Raw genomic sequence first — 17,279 nt, 5'->3', positions numbered from 1 at the left:
AGTAATTTTGGAAATGACAGCAGTTATTTCCTTACGAGAAAAAAACTATGGACAGGCTGCACAAGTGAAAACCTTTAAATTTACAGTGAAGGGAATGAAAGGCAAAACAGTGCAAAAAGCTGATGAGCTTTTTTTTCAAGCAGCTGGAGACAAATTTTGATGCAGATCCAGCAATGCCATTACTGATGACATAAAATCACCTGTTATGATCATGTTCTTCGTGCTTACCCCGATTATCAAATGGATTTTGTCCTCTGAGTTGCTGATCACAAAATCCTGACAGCCCAGGCTGTGATGCTCCCCCGTGGCAATGAAAGTTGTCTTTATCTGTCCTTGTAACTTGTGGGGTGGGAGAGGAAAGGGGATGTCAAAAAATGGGGAAGAAAAAGAGTTGTTTGTAGAACCAGTGGATAAAATCTCTGCTCATTTCTAAATGGGCAGAAAAAGTAACAATCCCAGCTAAGAGGTGGAATAATGGACTGGTAAATAGTCAATGGAATGTACAGAGCAAAGTTTGGTTACAAACTCTGCACTTTCAGCAATTTCACCAGTTTTTCAGGTGTTTCTTACTTGCTTTGCTGTAGTCACATCCATCTTCTCAATTGCTAAATATTAAAAAAAAAATAAAATCAATGTTAAATAAACTTTCTCAAAAATTTAAAAAGGCACAAAGGAAGTTTTTAAATACAGTTCCAATGAAATCCCAAAGGTCTGTAGCTTTTCCTACCTTCCTGTGTTTTACCAAGTGGGACACACATAATGCAGAAGCATCCACTGCTTGTGAGAATGAACATGTGATAAACACCTAAAAAAACCCAACAGAAATATTTCAAACTGAAATATTCAAGAGCAAGCAAGGAGAAGATTTGCTTATAAACAGGAGAGTGAAATAACTGACCCCAAAAAATCATCTGACCAATAGATTAGACTATTCTAAACAAAAATTTTGTCATTTCCAACTAGGAGAAGAATAATATATTCTATCATGACAGAACAGGGCTGGGAGATTATGGAACAGAAATACTGAAGTCTGATAGAAGAAGAGAGAAGGAATTAATCCTTTTTAACCATTTTCATGCATTTAGCACAGTCTCAAAAGAAAGGTATTGAGTTCTGGACATTTGTTTCTTATGGCATTTGTGAAATTATTAATGAAATAAAGAATCTTATCTAACTTTGCATTGTGCACATAAAATTAACTATTCTTTATGCTTTTCTGTATCACTTATTTTGTAGTCTCTTTCCCTGAGAGCAATTAAAGGGGAACAAAATCACAAAAACTCAAAGAAGGAGGAAAAAAATTCATCCAGTTCTTACCTGCATCTGCATTATCTTTAACGAAAAAGAGATTTAAATAGGTCTTTTCACTTGTAGATTCTTCAACCAAAATCTAAAATAGAAACAGCATAAAGACTATTTTTCTGTATTTCACTAAAAAAATTGAAATATTGACCATCAGTTCAAACTTAAAACTTTTTTTTTTCATGAAGATTCTTGTTTATTAATGCCATTGGTTAGAATATGTGCTCAAAAGGCAAGGATCTTTATGTTTTAGCATTTGGAAGAATGATTAAAAAAAACCCTCAAGAAAGTCTAGTAACAAAATGTTCTCAGCAAAATTAAGGAGAGAAGTTACTGTACCTTTGTCAGCAAGGTTTGTTTGGATGGGATGTGGATAAGATGTAAACTGCCACTTCTCTCACCAACCACAAGGAATTGTTTGTCTTGACACATCCCCACAACATCCACGTTAGTGTCTGGAAAGTTTCATGGCAAAATGTCAGATACTAAGATTTGGATTTTATGGATAAATATTAACACAAGAATTGGACAATACAGTGTCCCAGATTTCTTCAAAACAAGTTATTCTGGTGAAATGAAATATAGGAAGAGGGAATGGTTTTGGTATCCATTATTCCTACTTGAGTCAAAAGTTAGAAAAGATTCTAAATAAATTGTACTGAAATAGTTAATTGTGTTCAGAAGCCAAAATCACTTTTTATTACTTAGGTACTTATTATAATGCTTCCCTTTAAGGCTAGTCAGACACTTGCTATGTTTTCCTGTACAAACCCAGGTATTTTAAAAGCCAGTTTTCACTTGCCAAAAGGAATTCCAAAGAGAAAAAACTCACCAAACTGAATGTGCATCAGAAGAGACAGCCCAGTGCTGTCCAGGAGTGCCACAGACCTGTCCACAACAACAATGCTGCCATCCCTGGAGCTGCGTGCATGGAGCTGAGGGCTCACAGAGACCTGGGAAGGAGAAGGTTGTTTCACACTTTGGGAAACACAACAAAGAAGCCCAAGGTGGTTATTAAAAAAAAAGACAAAAGCACAGGTTTGCTGGGTTGTACCTTCTCTGAGGATGTGATTTGCAGCAGTGAATCCACCTGGTACAAGGCAGTGCCACACTCCTGTCCCAGCCCCACGGGGAGCTGCCCCGTGTCATCGTTCAGCAGCAGCTCGATGTCGTTCCACATCTTTGCCTGTTCCTGAAACATTTCAGGAACATCTTGTAGAGCAGAAAGCTCTAAAAAGTTACATGCCCATAGACAAGTTATTGGTTCAATTAATGTGTGTGGGGACACTGTGCCAGGGGGAAGGGCTGTACAAGAAGCTTCCAAAGGATAAACAGAACCAAGTGAGCAGTGTGGGTCCCGGCCTGGGTGAAGGCAGCTTGGGGGAAACAGATTTTGCCAACTAAATTCACTGCCAGAGTCCTCCCCACCATGCTGTGAAAACCTCCTGCTCACAGGGACCCCCATCCATGCCCAGACAGGGGTGACAAATCCATGTGCTCACAGGGACCCCCGTCGCTCACTGAGGCTGGTGACACCCCTGTTTACAGAGGGACCCCTGCCCACATGGTGTCCCCTATCCCCCACCGGTGACCCTCCCGTGCCCTCAGGGGTCCCCTGATCCCCTCACCGGTGACACCCAGTGCCCTCGCTCCCCTCACCAGTGACACTCCCGAGCCCCCAGGGGTCCCCTGATGCCCTCACCGGTGACACTCCCGTCCCCTCAATCCCCTCACCGATGACACTCCCGTGCCCTCAGGGCCCCCCGGCTCCCCTGGCCGCGCCCCCTCAGCCGCTCCTGGATTTCAATTTGGCGGGAGCCGGGACAGGCTCAACGGGTCGCGGCGGCGGCCAAACCTCCGCGAAGGCGAAGGCGCCTCCCCGCCCCACAAGGCCCCGCGTTCCCCCGCGCTCCCTCCCCCCCCCCGCCCAGAGCCACATCCGGGCACCCGCAGTGAGGGCGGGCGGGGCCGCGCGCGTTCGCTGTGGCCGCGCAGCCGAGGGAGGTCGAGCCCTGCGAGGACGTTGCTGAGGGGCGGCGGCGGCGGCCCGGGCGCTCGGCGATGGCGGTGAGCGCCGGTGGCTGCCGGGGTTTTGGGGCGGGAGCGGCGGGGAAAGGCTGTGGGGGGAGCAGAGCCGGGGAGGGCCGAGCCGGGAGCCGTGTGCGCGGAGACACAAAATGGCGCCCGCCGCGCCTTGGGCTGCGGCGCCATGATGGGCTCGGGGAGGGGCGGCCGCGCTGCTCCCGCCGCCTCGATCCCCGAATCCAGAAGTTTCTGTTTCCTTCCTCGGGGCTTGGAGAGAGGAGAAGAGTCCCTAAGACAGAGCCCTGGTGGTTCTGTGGATCTGAGGAGAAGTGCTGTGGTTATACTGGCGTTTCTCATGGGAGCTGTGGGGCGAAGCTTCCCTCTGAGAGGAGCGAGCTGGTCTCTGTGCCGTGTTCAGTTGTCGTTTCTCTACTTTTCTTCGCCCTCTTTCTTTGTGTTTGGTCACAGGCTTTTTTTGCATTCAGTTAATTCGCTCCCAAAGTGCTTAATATCGAAGGGAAACGCCTCTGCCGTAGTCACCACTGCCCTTCGTCTTCAAAGAGGGCCTAAGTGTAGCTTTATTTCCTCTGAAAAAAAATCTGTGATCTGGTAACGTACAAAGGTGTTTCGCCTCTAATTGAGTTGAAGAGTCAATAAGAGTTATCAGAGACTTAACTGATCTGGTTAATTTTTCCAAGAGTTGCTAAGCATTTTTGAGTGTTAAAAAAAATCTCTAAAAACAAAAAAACCGGCAAACAAACAGGGCTTGAAAGTGATAGAACTTTTTAAAGCTGATTTGAAGCATTTTACGGTGTCTAATCTGGTAGTTAAAAGTTCTTGTCTTGAAAGTTTGATTAGTGGCGAAACAGAAAAGGAGGACTGTAAACTTCTGGAAAAAATTACTTCTTTTTTAATGATTTTTTGTTGTTATTGTTGTTACATAACTTAACCCTGATAAGAGTAAGGTACATTTTTCTGTAAGAAGACTTCATTTAACGTCCTTTGGTTTTGCATTTAAAGATACTATATTTAGAGGTTCCTTTAAAGTGTAGGCGAGGGGCTTATTCAAGGTAACACTGAGCCTGTGGCCCGTCTGAGAACTGAGAATAATCTCTGAATTCTGTCAGGTTTTTAATCGCTGGGGATTTTTTTGTAGCGCAGAGATTTCCCTGAGGTGCAGAGCACGAGGGCACTAACGAGCAGCACTGTGTAAATAATGAGATTGGTGGCCTTGGAAAATGTGGCAACGGGCTCAGTTTCACTCGGATTGTGCAGTTTTAAATACCAGTTAATTTACATTCATAGCTGATATTCTTCTTAAGCAACTTCAAAATGTAAACAGCAGTAGCTAAAATATAAATCCAAATATTCACCTGTAGCACGTAGTGGAGAAAGTCTGCTATTAGCACACTGCAAAAATAATTATAATTTGTAATATCTATTGTGGTTTAAGGAAAAGTAGCTGCTTTGTTTTCAAAGCAGTGGATATAAATCAGCATTTGAGGGTTTTTCCCATGTCTTGTTCAGTTTGCAAACGGTTCTGCCAGTGGAAAACTGCAGGTTCAAGGCTCTGCTACAGTAAATTGTCTTCCTGAATAATAATTGTGGGCCAAATGATGCCCCTGGTGACATCCTGTGCAGCCCCACGTTGTGCAGAGGGTTTGGTTGTGGGCGGCCCAGAGGAGATCAGAACAAGAGCAGTGAACCTTTACCATCATTAATGATTTCACCTTCACCTCCTCAGTCTGTGCTTTTTCTCTCTGTTCCTTCCAGTGCATTGTGCACCAGCTGTTCTCATTTACCCCTCACACATTGAGTCACAGAGTATCTTGATTTACAAAATCAATTTTTGGATTTATTCTTCATAGATCAAGGTTTAGAAGGAGTGGAGGAACCTGTTGGTTTTCATTTTCTGATAAAAACGTTATCCTGGAACAGGTGTGAGTGACCTGTGTGTTCTCTCACACAAATAAATATTTTTGCAGAGATACTGTTGAGGTGTTTCCTCATTCCAAAGTGAGCTGTCTAACCCTAACACAGTGCACCTCACTGCATTTCCCTTCAGAATTCATTCCATGCTTCAGAACACTCTGGGGATTTTGTGCTGTGTCTCAGCAGTGCCCAAATTTAATTATCTGGTCACTCAGATTTGTTGGGACAGCGTTGACCTTAGGTAATCCTGGTCATGGAAATGCTAAAAAGTGATTGATCCACAAACACCATTTAGAGAAAACTCTGCCTCAGAGCGCAGTGCTGCTGACACTGAGAAGTTCATGGGAAAAGTAAAGTTTAATGTAGTGAGAGAGCAAAGTGTGAATTTTATAATCTTGAAAAATCAATGTACATGTAGTTACACACTTCACTGCAAGTCTGTAAAGCTATTGCCTAAGCATGAGGTGAACATTGTCTTTATAGAAACAGCATTGTCTTTACAAAAAAAAAAAAAAAAAAATTGATGTGTCTTCAGAGGAAACATGAGGAAATTTTTTTTTTCTTGGTTTTCAGTCCTAAGCTTCTGTTTCATAAAAATTCTCTTCTCATGTGTAGGGTAGTGATACAGAACGAGATGGAGTAGTCCCAGAAAAATCCTCTCCAGAAAGAGAGAAGAAAAAGGAACAATCAGATGCCTCCAGTTCTCCCAGAACATCAAAGCATCACTACTCGAGGTCACGCTCACGGTCAAGGGAGAGAAGGCGGAAATCAGGTACGGTCTGGATGGGAGCAGATTGCTTGTGGAGCTGCATATTGGGAAAAACAGACAGACTTAGCCCTAGTAACTTGTTAGAATTGGGACTATTATTGACTTTTGGGTTGTAACCTAAATATTGAAACTGCTGAGGGAAAAGGTCTCACCAGTGTTGAGGGGATTCGGGAGGGGGGACATGGTCAGACCACACCCAACAGGAAACTGTTCCCATTTTGTTTCATTTTGATTAGATCAGTGTAGACTGGGATACTTTTGAATAGTTGTAACAAGAGTAAGGTTACCTAGCAGAAGAATATGATTGGACTATGATGTGGGTTAGTTTTTCACTGTCAGAGCTTAAATAACTGCAAAGCACCGAGACTAACAGCCAGAGTTTCCTTTCTACAGTAGATACTCAAGTAGTGCTGTTTGTTTTTTAAATCTTGACTTTAAGGGATAGAATAATTGAAAGGAGCTAGAAAAATTATAGCTAGGTGATCTCCTCCTTATCTTGGTAAATGACAGTCAGTGTTTTCTTTTCCAGATACTGAAGGAAGAAAACACAGAAGCCGGAGCAGAAGCAAAGAGGTAATTAACACTTTGTAGCGTTTAGGTAATTGTACATCTTAAAAAGTATCTTGTAGTAATGCACATATGTGTAAACTTATATAAATGACTTTATGGTAAGTACAAGAAATTGAAAATGTTAAGCTTAAAAATGGATATGGAGAGCCTTTCGTAGTGAAGCATGATTGCAGCCCTCATGTTGACAAGGTAATAGTTTTATAGAAAATGCTTTCAGAAACTAGTAACTTAATTTCTTTCTTTTTTTTTTTTTTTTTTTTATTTTTAATTTTTGTGGAAACAGCCAAAAGAGAGAGTTCATGTGGAGAAGTAGAATGGTGTTCTTGATCACTTTTACAGAGCTTCCATTATCCAAAAGCCTTGGGTGGCTTTGTTCCTGGCCAGTGTTCAGGACTTTGAATAATACATACCTGTCTACTTAGGTGTATTAAAAATAATTCCCCACCGGACTGAGCTCTGTTTATTGCATCCTTTAATTGTAAAGGCTGTCACAGCTTGACAAACAAGCTGAGTCAGCTGGAAATGTGACAGTAGCAGCAAAAATTTCAGAGGGCTGTCTCTTAAAATAAATGCATAAGAGTGTGTGTGTGGATATATAGGGGAGTGAGAAGAGACAGCATCAATAATGCCTTAAAAATAACTGGCTCACACACCAGAGAAGAGCTGAAACAAGCAAACCAGGAGCATCAAAATAGTCATAAAGAAGCTTAAGCCGTGTGGGGCAATAGGCTGGGAAAGATTAGGCACTTTTTAACCTCAAACCCAGGTCAGGAATCTCTTCTTGCCCCATTCCAATGGAAGCTCTGTTAAAAAAAAGAAAAAAAAAAAGGAGGAAAGAAAAATCTAGGCGAGTTTTTGTGAAATTGAATAATATATTGTTTAGCTCACATGATAACATTTCTATAATAAATCATACTCAGCGTGCTAATGCGCGAAGAGACTGAACTGAAGACGCTGCAGACTCAGATAGCAAAATTATAAGCCCTACTTCATGATAAGGTAACTATTAGTCATTCAAACTCATATTTCCCTTAAAAATATCTTAAATCCGTTATGGGATATAATGGTGGTTTTATTACTAAGTGTGTGTCTTAAAGATGTGATTAAAAAAAAATTTCTAAGATTCTCTTTTATTATTTAAAAACAAGGTGTTTAGAATCCTGTCCAGTGCTTTGCCAGGCTGTTGGATCTAATCTTACACAATTTATTTAGCAGCTTTTAAGTTTTGCAGAGTGAACAGATGAGAAATGATCTCCCACAGTAGATGTATTGTTGTCATTCATTTGCAAGATTAAGCTCTGTCTGTAGACTAAATGATGAATATCAGTAATTCTTCTTAGTATATATGTGAGAACAACTGCTTATATAAATATATGTTTAAAATTAGTGTACAGGTAACCTCAGGTATAACAACTGATTATTAAAGGAGCTAAGAATAAAGTACTGTGAAAGCAGGAAAATTATCTAGTTTTCTTGTTTACTTGAAGAACAATAATCAAATATATTTAGAAATGGATGCATGTTAATAAAGAATTAGGCTTGGGCAAGTGGGTGTAAACCAATTACAGCATCATCTCCAGACTCATTTGAGAGAGAGTTCTGATGGAAAAAAAGGTTTTATGAGCAGTTAACAGATGTAGATAAGCAAGTAAACAACTTTTGAATAATTGGGATTTATCTAAAATGAATATATGATGATTAGTTTGTGACTTGAGCAGAACATTGTTTAAATGTGAGAATTAAGTGGGCTGTGCTTTTGTGCTAGAAAGGTTTCAAAACACACTGGATATATTAAGAAAGGGTGTTGATGTCACGACACAGTCTCTAAGGAAAGCACTGGCAAAAATCAGGCCTGACCTTGCTAAATATTTTTGGCATTGCAGCTATAAAAAGGAGTCCTTTTTTTTTTTAAGAGGCACTGCAGGAAGGAATTGCGGTATAGTGGAGCAGCATATCTGTAATTTAAAACTACTGTGGGAAGTCTGAGTGATGCATGTCCATTTGAAATACTAAAAATGGGATCTCAGCCATGTAAATTATCACTTTGCTTTGTAAAAACTGTTGGAAGTTACTGAAGAGAGTTTTGCTCTAGAAAATGATTACCTAATCATGACTAGAAGATTTTTTTTTTTTGTTCTAAAATCAAAATAGTTTGTCTGGAACTATGTGTGGATTTTAGTAACTTTCTGCATGGAAGGCTCAGGCAAATATTAAATAGTCACTGCAACTGTATTTATTTTTATATATGCATATTCATAAATTGTCAGGTTCTTTAAGATAGGTACTTAAGTGCTTAGACTGGAGACAGTAACTGAAAATGACAGTTTTTTTTATTACAGTCCTGTGAGTTTTATATGGAAGCACTGTAAAGATACCTGGATGGATACCTTAAAAATCCTTTATAGACAGTGGGAGGAGGGAAAATGGGGAAAAATTCTAGTCTACTTTTGCAACTTTGGGTAGTTGGAGGCATTAGGTAAAGCAGCCAGTGGCTCATGATTGAGTCGCACTCCTAAGGTTACTAATGTTGCATCACAACTTAGCATTTTTATCTTCTGATACCCATACTAACTCTCTTTGTTGCACTATTTTCCTGAAAGAACCAACTTCTTCTTAAAACAGGCAAGAAGACATGAATCCAAAGAGAAGTCCTCCAAGAAGCACAAATCTGAAGACCACAATGACAAAGAACATTCTTCTGACAAGGGAAGAGATAGCCTAAATTCATCTGAAAATGGTGAGGAGCGGCATAAACGCAAAGAGAGGAAGTCATCCAGAGGGAGGAGTCATTCCAGATCCAGGTCTCGGGAAAGGTGAGTTGTTATCTGTGATTATTGTGTGAGTGCATCTCCAAAAGCCATGTTTGGAATTGCTGGAGAGTTCTGAAATACAGCTGAGTTCCATCCTGACCCAGTGCAAAGCTTCACTTTCAGTTTTCACTGAATTTGTAGACAGGTTTTTTTGAAGATTGGTTCAAAATAAAAGTACAAAATAGCAAGAAAACTTAATTTAGGGATGTTTCTCATGTTTGTAATTGGTATAGAAAGTATTAAACAGAGTATTAAATGTACGTTATTGTCAGTGACAGAAAAGCAAGTACACCTTACAGTGGCATGGCTCTTTACCTCCTAAATCCTGAGCTTCCTCAGAGGGAGTGCTGGCCAATCCTCCTTGCCTGGTAGCCCACCCAGCACATTCTGAGGGTAGGAAAACTGCCTGGGACAAGCACAGTGGTGCCAGCAGAACTTCTCCCTTTGTAGCTGAGGGATGTGCAACAAACAAGGTGGCAAGGAACAAGCTTTGGTTAATGACAGGCTGAGGGACTGGATGTGACTCACAGGATGGAACTTGGGCACCTCTTCCCAAAGGTCTCACAATACCATGGAGAGGAGCAGGGTTGTGTTGCCTTGGATTTAAAAGACTCCTGCATGAGATTAGTTTGGTTTTGTACTTGTTTTGAGATGTGTGCTTTAATGAACAACTGGAAAGTTGATGAGTATGGTTATTTACAGAAACTGCAGCTCAGCTGTGGCTGGTGGTGGGGTTTGGTTCCTGTCCCATTTCATCCCTTAGATGTACAGCTTAACCTGTTCCAGGCATGAGCATTTCCATGTGTCTCCCCACCCTGCCTGATGCATTTTTGTCCTGTGGTGACGAATCCATATGTAAATCCTTAAGTACAAACTGCATTTGGACACAAGAACATGTATAAGAGTTTGGGGCGTGTGTTTCAGACGTCACCGTAGTAGAAGTCGCGATAGGAAAAAATCCCGATCCCGCAGCAGAGAGAGAAAGCGACGGATCAGATCTCGCTCTAGATCAAGATCTAGACACAGACACAGAAGCAGAAGTAAAAGCAGAACTAGGAGCAGAAGCAGGTAAGTGTTACCTTCCATATATGTGGTGATGTTTGGTTGGACATTGTGTGGTGGGCTGATGTGGTGGGTTTGCCAGTTAATGTCTCTTCAGTGCAGTTAAATGTGTTTGGCTTTCTCTCAGCTGTGCTGAGAGTGGCTTCAGAACTGGGTGGTTTGCTTGGTCTGACAGAAGCATTTGTCCTAGACAGCTGAAGCATCTCAAGCTCTTGGCTTTTTGTAGTGTGACTTCTTGTTAGCAATAGTATTTAAGTGGGAAGAACTGAAGAATAAGGTACAGGTGACCCTTTCCTGTGTTTGATAAAATAGTGTGGTTGGCATACTGCTGGATTTATCCCTTCAGTTTGTGTGCATATGATAAAAGGGGAGTTTAACTGGGAATCACTGGCTGTCAGAGCATATACACAGATCAGAAGCTAATTCTGATCTGTGTATATGCTCAGCTTCACAAAGTTAACTTAATTTTTCTGTGAATTGGCAATTGGTGTGGTGTTAAGGTAAATTTTGGTTCAGGTGGATTATTTCTGATATGAATATACTCTTGAGTGTTAGTGATTACCAGCTCCTTTTTGTCAAGGTCAGCTTAAGAATATTTATCACATTAATTTTTCTCCCCAAGTGCTTTAATTTCTTCCTTAAATTCTAGAAGCACTTGGTCTAGACACATGCTGGCTTGCTCTGGGTCTGTTTGCCAGAGCTGAGATTTCCATACCTCACTTGGGATCTGCTGCAGCTGCCATTTTCATCACTGTATAGAAGTTAATGTTTTTCAATACTGATGATGCATTCAGTATTTTGGTGTAGAGTCTCTGTGTCACCTTTGCATTCTTAATGCCCTGTAGGATTTTCTCAGTGGTGAAGCTGAAGTACAACTTAATGACTGCTACAGATGTTTTGTTGAAAGTAGTTTGAATGAAAATCAGTGTCCCTGCAGAGTTGCAAGAAAGTGTTGACTGTTCAGTTCTCTTAATAGTGTTTTCACCAGACTATTTTAAATTTTTCTATGACTGGTTATGACTACTCAGCATTACAGTGGAACATTGGAGTCTTAACAATCACACTCGTGTAGTGCTACAACAGCCCTTGTGAAACTGTTCAGAAGACTTAACCTTTCTGAAGAAGTAGTTGAATTACGTGGTTTGTGTCATGTTTTTGACATGCACTTTCTACCAAACATTGAGCTGGGGTGAGTAGAGCTGGGTCTGCAGTTGGTACATGTTACTTGCATTTAATGGTATTTAAGCTACATTTGGCATGTCGTGCAAAGCTTCAGCTCCCCATTTTTTCCAGTTACTGTAGATAATGTGCTCTGTTTAAAAGTCACTTTGAGCATTGTGAGTAATGGCTCCATGAAAACTTTATGTCCCAGAATAGATTTTGGCTTCTGCAGTGGAATTCAAATTACCTGAAACAGAGCATCAAATGTGGGAGGAAAAAGTAAGGGATGGTCATAGCTTAGGGATTTCTGCAGCTGGAAACAGCCTTTGGGGGATGCTGGTGGACATACTGCAAGAATCCTTTTCTTTTAAGTTTGTGTCTCACAAATCCTAGACAGTGGAAATAAATGAGGCATAAGTCTTTTTATCTGGAGCTAGAACACTTCATCAAGTTCAGGGCTCAGACAAAGCCTGGAAAAGAAGGTGACTTAGGGGGCAGTCCTCAAGGCAAACTCTGCACAAGCCAGATAAATGTAACGTGAAAATCTACCCTGTTAAAACTCACCTGTGAAAGGAATTCCCTCCTTCCTGACATGCAGTTTTTGTGTTACAGTGAGCAGGCAGTGACAGAAGCATTTGTAAATAGCAAAGCTTGGCCTTCTCTTGATGGTTCTTTGCATAATCTCAAGCTCAGATTTGCAGGTGATCTGTCCTCAGGGACCTTCAAACCAATCCTTTGGTTTGTGAGTGCCTGGAACCTCCTGGCAGTTCTTTAGTGGCTCTGATTAAATGCTAGGTGGATAACATGACTCCAGCTGCTTGTTTCAAATGGAAATACTTCAATACAAAAGCTCAAATATTTATTTCCTTGATGTTTACCAGTGCAATAAAGCATCACAGACCAAAGACAAGACCAAACAACAATAGTCAGCACGGGAAAAATGAAGGTATCTTTGAAACATGCATTGCATCTTATCTCAGGAATGCAGATCTGTCACTTCCCAGTGCCTGAATCTGCATCTTGTCATCTTCTCTGAAAAGATAAGTTTTGACTCCTTTGTATTCTACCAGATTTGTCATGTAAACAAGGCTCTTTCTGTAACTTCAGTCTGCATTTCGTGATGTTTGTAGATGCTGCCCAGGTTACAAACAGAAGAAAGAATATCTGAATGCCATGGAAAGTGGCTGTTGTCAAGTTAGCCATTATCCCCAGTTAGCTGTTGCCTCAAATGGGTGATAAATAACATTTAAGTTAAAAAAAATTACAGAAACACCTTTGTGCATCTCAGTTTAGTGGTTATGGCAAATCTGGGAGAAGTGTGAGTAATATCTCCTGTAAATTAAGCTTTGTTGAGCACTTCCAGTGTCTGTGACTTCTTTATTTGAAACAGCAGTGTCAGAGGCTTAAACTGGGATAAGCCCTTAATCTTTTGTACTGTAGATATTGATGATCCTGGCACAGAGAACTGCTGCTAATAGTACTTTTTATATGTGTTTTGAGTAGCTGTTGTTTAGATGGGATTAGATACAGATCTCCTAAGAATGACTCCTGCTTGGAAGGAGATGGGGAGAAGGTTAGTGAAGAAGAGTTGAACTGAATGTTTTGGTATTATTTTGCTTAAAAATACGTTTTAACTGAGTTCTTTTCAGATGGTCAGGCTCCAGGTAATTCATGCTTCAGAGTTCTCTTTCCAAGAGAAACCCGAGACAAATCACATGTTCATCTTAGTAGATTCCCTCAAAGCACATTTAGAGAAGAGGATACAGAGGGGAGAGTAACAGTAATTTCCTGAAGTACTATTCCACTTCTTAAATTGGGCCTCTTCAAAATGCTCCTTATTAACATAATTACAGTGCTTTGAGGTCTCTTATGGTTTTAAAACATTCTTCTAGCTTGATTCATTCAAGTTCCCTTGCAATTTTTACCAGAAATTAGATAATTTTCCTTAGGGTTTAGAATCTGTTTGTTCTGAGCACTGAGTATGAGAGGGTGAATGAAGACCCAGAACTGCACATTTTATTACAGCTGGAAATCTTCAGTTTTAGCACTGTGTTGTTACAAGACAACTGTCGTAGTATAAACTCTCTGAAAGCTTCTCTTTAGAGCTCCAAATGAATCATAAAAGCAAATTTTCAATGCTGTGATCAAATACTTTATGAAACATTAAGCTGCACGTGTACCTTCATTGTTTTAGCAACTGTTAAATTTGGTTACAGAGAAAGAAAGAAAAGAATTGAAAAGCCCCGAAGGTTCAGCAGGAGCCACAGCCGGAGTCCCAGCCCTCCGCCCTTCCGGGGACGAAACACAGCTATGGATGCACAGGAAGCCTTAGCCAGAAGGTCAGAAATTGTGATTTTCATGATATATGACATGAATAAGCTCTTGATGTTGATTTTGCATGTTTAATTTTTTTTTTTTTAATGTACGTCTAGGCTGGAAAGAGCAAAGAAATTGCAAGAACAGAGAGAGAAGGAAATGGTCGAAAAACAGAAGCAACAGGAAATGGCTGCAGGTAGTGTGTGTGTATTAGATTAATTCCTGAGCAATAGATAGATAGGCTTATGTTACAAGAGTGTTGCAGTCTTATCCAACAGTTGGACAGGTTTTCTTTATGTAATTGTTAATAAGAAAAACATCAAGAACTAGGAAACGTAAAAGAATCCCAAAAATAAGAAACAAAACTTCAAAAAAAATGATTGAGATTTCTTATTACTTGCTGAGTGTACAATAAAAATGTTGTATATTGGGCTGTTAAATGATTTCATGATGGCCATTGGGCTGCTGCTTGCTCAGAGATATGTAGAACCACAAGGTGCATTTGTGTCACTTCTGGTTCTAATTTACTAAAGCTACTGGAGACATGTTCCTTAGCTGAGAAATCACATGTATTTTATCACACACTTATCTGTGCACTTCCATCTTCTATTGAACGGAAGTATTTGAGGGGTTTGACTTTTTTGTTTAGTTCTGGGGCAGGTTGATGGTTGGATTTTGTGTCTGTGCATGTTGGGTTTTTTTTCCCCAAAGCTTGAAGTTCTTTCTGACAAGTTCCCTTTGTCCCTCAGCAGCCGCAGCCACAGGAGGCTCCGTGATCAACGTGGCAGCTCTGCTGGCCTCGGGGACACAGGTGACCCCTCAGATCGCCATGGCAGCTCAGATGGCAGCGCTCCAGGCCAAGGCCCTGGCAGAGACTGGCATTGCAGTGCCCAGCTACTACAACCCAGCAGCTGTGAACCCCATGAAATTCGCTGAGCAAGAGAAGAAGCGGAAGATGCTTTGGCAAGGCAAAAAGGAAGGGGTAATATTGGCTTTTCTTACCTTCATGAGCTTGTTTGGGAATATCTTGCATTGGGTTTGAGGATGAGTGTTATTTCCAGCTTTCATATCTCTTAGCAGGTTTTAATATCAGCCTGAAGTTAAAAGCTAGGAGTTGGACTTTGATGATTCTTGTGGGTCCCTTCCAACTCAGAATATTCTGTGATTCAGGAATGAAAGGGCTAGGATAGTCCTTCAGTGATAAATAGTTGAGATATAAGACTCAAGGAAATCCCAAATGCCAAAAAGCTTCAGAAGTGTAGTTGGATCTCAGTGTTATATTTGTGAGTTTCCCTACAACTTGGAACTAAATGTCAGATCCAGGTGGTCTCCCTTTACAGGGAAGGGATGGCTGAGGTATTGAATGTGGAATGTATAACCTCTCCTTTCTAGGACTGTAGAGGTTTCTCCTGTGGTGGTTGTGTCCTCTCCAATTGCAAATTTCAAAGACAAGTCTGTTGACCTTGCTGATAACGTTTCAGGAGCAGAGTAAAGCAATATTTACCTTAACAAAAGTCATAAGTACAGATAAGCCTTCAGGCTTTTGTGCTGTGTCAAATGCCTTTGTAATTAATGAAGTAAGAAAGGCACCTGTGGTAGTTGCGTTTTCAGAAAGTTACTGGATTTGAGTAGAGCTTTTGCCTGCTGATACTGTGGAAAAAATGGCTGCTTTAATATTTATATTTTTGTCTTTTATTACTCTGGTATAGAGGTGCTTGTTAGTGTTGTTTTCATCTTGCAGCGGTTACACAACAAGCTCCCTTACCTTTACTGACTGTTCCCTAAGATGTGAAAAACAAACCAGTTTCCATGGCAATGGTGGGAGACAGAAGGGAGAGCAGGAGAACCCTGAATGCTCTCTGGGCAGTTCTTCCTGAATTGTGCTGTATATTGATTAATTACAAGAAACAAATTCATTTTTCCATAATTTACTTCAAGCCTGAATTCCAAGCAGGCTTCCTGACCTTTGGAAATGCCAAAGGAGGGAACAAACCTGTGTTTTGAGCACCATGGTTAGGTAGATTTCCCTCACAAAGAGCTCCTGTGAGGATGCTGCAGGAGGAATGTCAGACTTGGAAACCTTTTACTTTCAGCTCTGGTGCAGAATGAGTTTGTCTTTAGCACTGCTCCTTTGCTTGCTGCTCTATTGTACTATTAATGGAATCTTACGTAAAAAGGTAACACTTTTTTTTTTTTTTTTTTTTTAAATCTGAACAGGATAAATCACAGTCTGCAGAAATATGGGAAAAACTAAATTTTGGAAACAAGGACCAAAATGTCAAATTCAGAAAACTGATGGGCATTAAGGTAAAGAATTCTGAATATGTAATTAAGTTTATTAATTGCAGGATAATTATTTCACTTTTTTATTTTAGTGTACCTTAGCCAGTAAAATTTTAAGTTAACCTGATGTAGTTAAGAGCTTTTAAATATTTATTAAGTTCAAAAGCAGCATCTAAACTTGAATTTAATTCAAAAAGCAACTGGGTAAAGGCCTATGTGTTTCTTGACAAGAGAAAATCTGCATGAGAGTGTTGAAGCAATAAACCCAAATGCTTGAATTCTTACTTTTGTAAGAATTTATGAACCTCCCATTGCCCTGAGCTGATGTTTGTGTTGTGTTTCCAGAGCGAGGATGAAGCTGGCTGCAGCTCTGTGGACGAGGAGAGTTACAAAACCCTGAAGCAGCAGGAGGAAGTGTTCAGAAATCTGGATGCACAGTATGAAATGGCCAGATCACAGACTCACACGCAAAGAGGAATGGGATTGGGGTTCACATCTTCCATGCGAGGAATGGATGCAGTTTGAAAAATGAAAAACAACAAAAAAACTAAACTAAACAAAAAAAGGCTGTTTTTGAAGTTTGGGACTGTGGAAGGTTCTTGTTCACATGTTGGGTCCTTGTTCACCAAAAAGCTAGCATTCTAGCTTGCATGGGTGTTGCATTGACTTTAATTTATTGAAAAATACAATTTTTTTTGTAAATATCAGATTAGTGATACTGGTGTTAGTGTTGTAATCAGGTTATACCCACTTCCATTAAACTTGACAGAACTAGAAGAGGACAGTATTTTTTAGTTAAAGTTCTACTTTTCAAACCAAGCAGTAATGGGATGAGCTCATACATGGATATTTCGTGTCCACTGTCTTGTGTACTTTTGTACTTTAACCTTGTACAGTTATTTTCAATTGAAACATGAAAGAAACATTGTGTAGATGTTATTTAGCGGTCTGGGCCAATAGGCACATAATCCAGTGCAAAAAAAACTGGTTAATAATAAAGACGTTTTTTTTCTCTAAGATTATATAGTAATTTGTCTTTTGGGCCAAAC

General features: G+C 40.4%; 2 protein-coding genes across 6 annotated transcripts in view; one reads left to right on the top strand and one right to left on the bottom strand.

Annotated features, from left to right (window-relative positions):
- Positions 1–3,145, bottom strand: part of KNTC1 (kinetochore associated 1) — a 31,062-nt gene extending 27,917 nt beyond the window's left edge. For all 3 annotated transcript variants that reach the window (XM_083873773.1, XM_083873774.1, XM_083873775.1), the window contains exons 1-8: positions 3,037–3,145; positions 2,357–2,488; positions 2,135–2,255; positions 1,642–1,757; positions 1,318–1,390; positions 728–805; positions 571–605; positions 229–339 (exon numbers count right to left, since the gene is read on the bottom strand). In XM_083873773.1, coding sequence (XP_083729899.1) covers positions 229–339; positions 571–605; positions 728–805; positions 1,318–1,390; positions 1,642–1,757; positions 2,135–2,255; positions 2,357–2,482 — 660 coding nt within the window. In that variant the 5' untranslated portion in view covers positions 2,483–2,488; positions 3,037–3,145. The remainder of the gene's footprint in view (positions 1–228; positions 340–570; positions 606–727; positions 806–1,317; positions 1,391–1,641; positions 1,758–2,134; positions 2,256–2,356; positions 2,489–3,036) is intronic.
- A 103-nt stretch (positions 3,146–3,248) lies between these two features.
- RSRC2 (arginine and serine rich coiled-coil 2) lies at positions 3,249–17,247 on the top strand. 3 transcript variants are annotated; one of them, XM_083873723.1, is made up of 10 exons: positions 3,249–3,369; positions 5,875–6,031; positions 6,558–6,601; positions 9,221–9,411; positions 10,333–10,476; positions 13,848–13,970; positions 14,064–14,143; positions 14,697–14,929; positions 16,165–16,254; positions 16,576–17,247. In XM_083873723.1, the coding sequence occupies exons 1-10, from the start codon at positions 3,364–3,366 to the stop codon at positions 16,753–16,755; spliced, it is 1,248 nt and encodes a 415-aa protein (XP_083729849.1). In that variant the 5' UTR covers positions 3,249–3,363; the 3' UTR covers positions 16,756–17,247. The 3 variants fall into 3 exon arrangements, with proteins under 3 accessions (XP_083729849.1, XP_083729850.1, XP_083729851.1); XM_083873724.1 differs by having other exon boundaries at positions 9,199–9,411; XM_083873725.1 differs by lacking the exon at positions 3,249–3,369 and adding an exon at positions 7,519–7,597 and having other exon boundaries at positions 5,941–6,031; positions 9,199–9,411.
- The last annotated feature ends 32 nt before the right edge of the window (positions 17,248–17,279 follow it).

This window comes from Zosterops lateralis (genome assembly GCF_965231275.1).
Source record: "Zosterops lateralis genome assembly, chromosome: 17".
NCBI classification, from domain to species: Eukaryota; Metazoa; Chordata; class Aves; order Passeriformes; family Zosteropidae; genus Zosterops; species Zosterops lateralis.
This window is presented reverse-complemented; position numbering and strand designations above follow the sequence as displayed.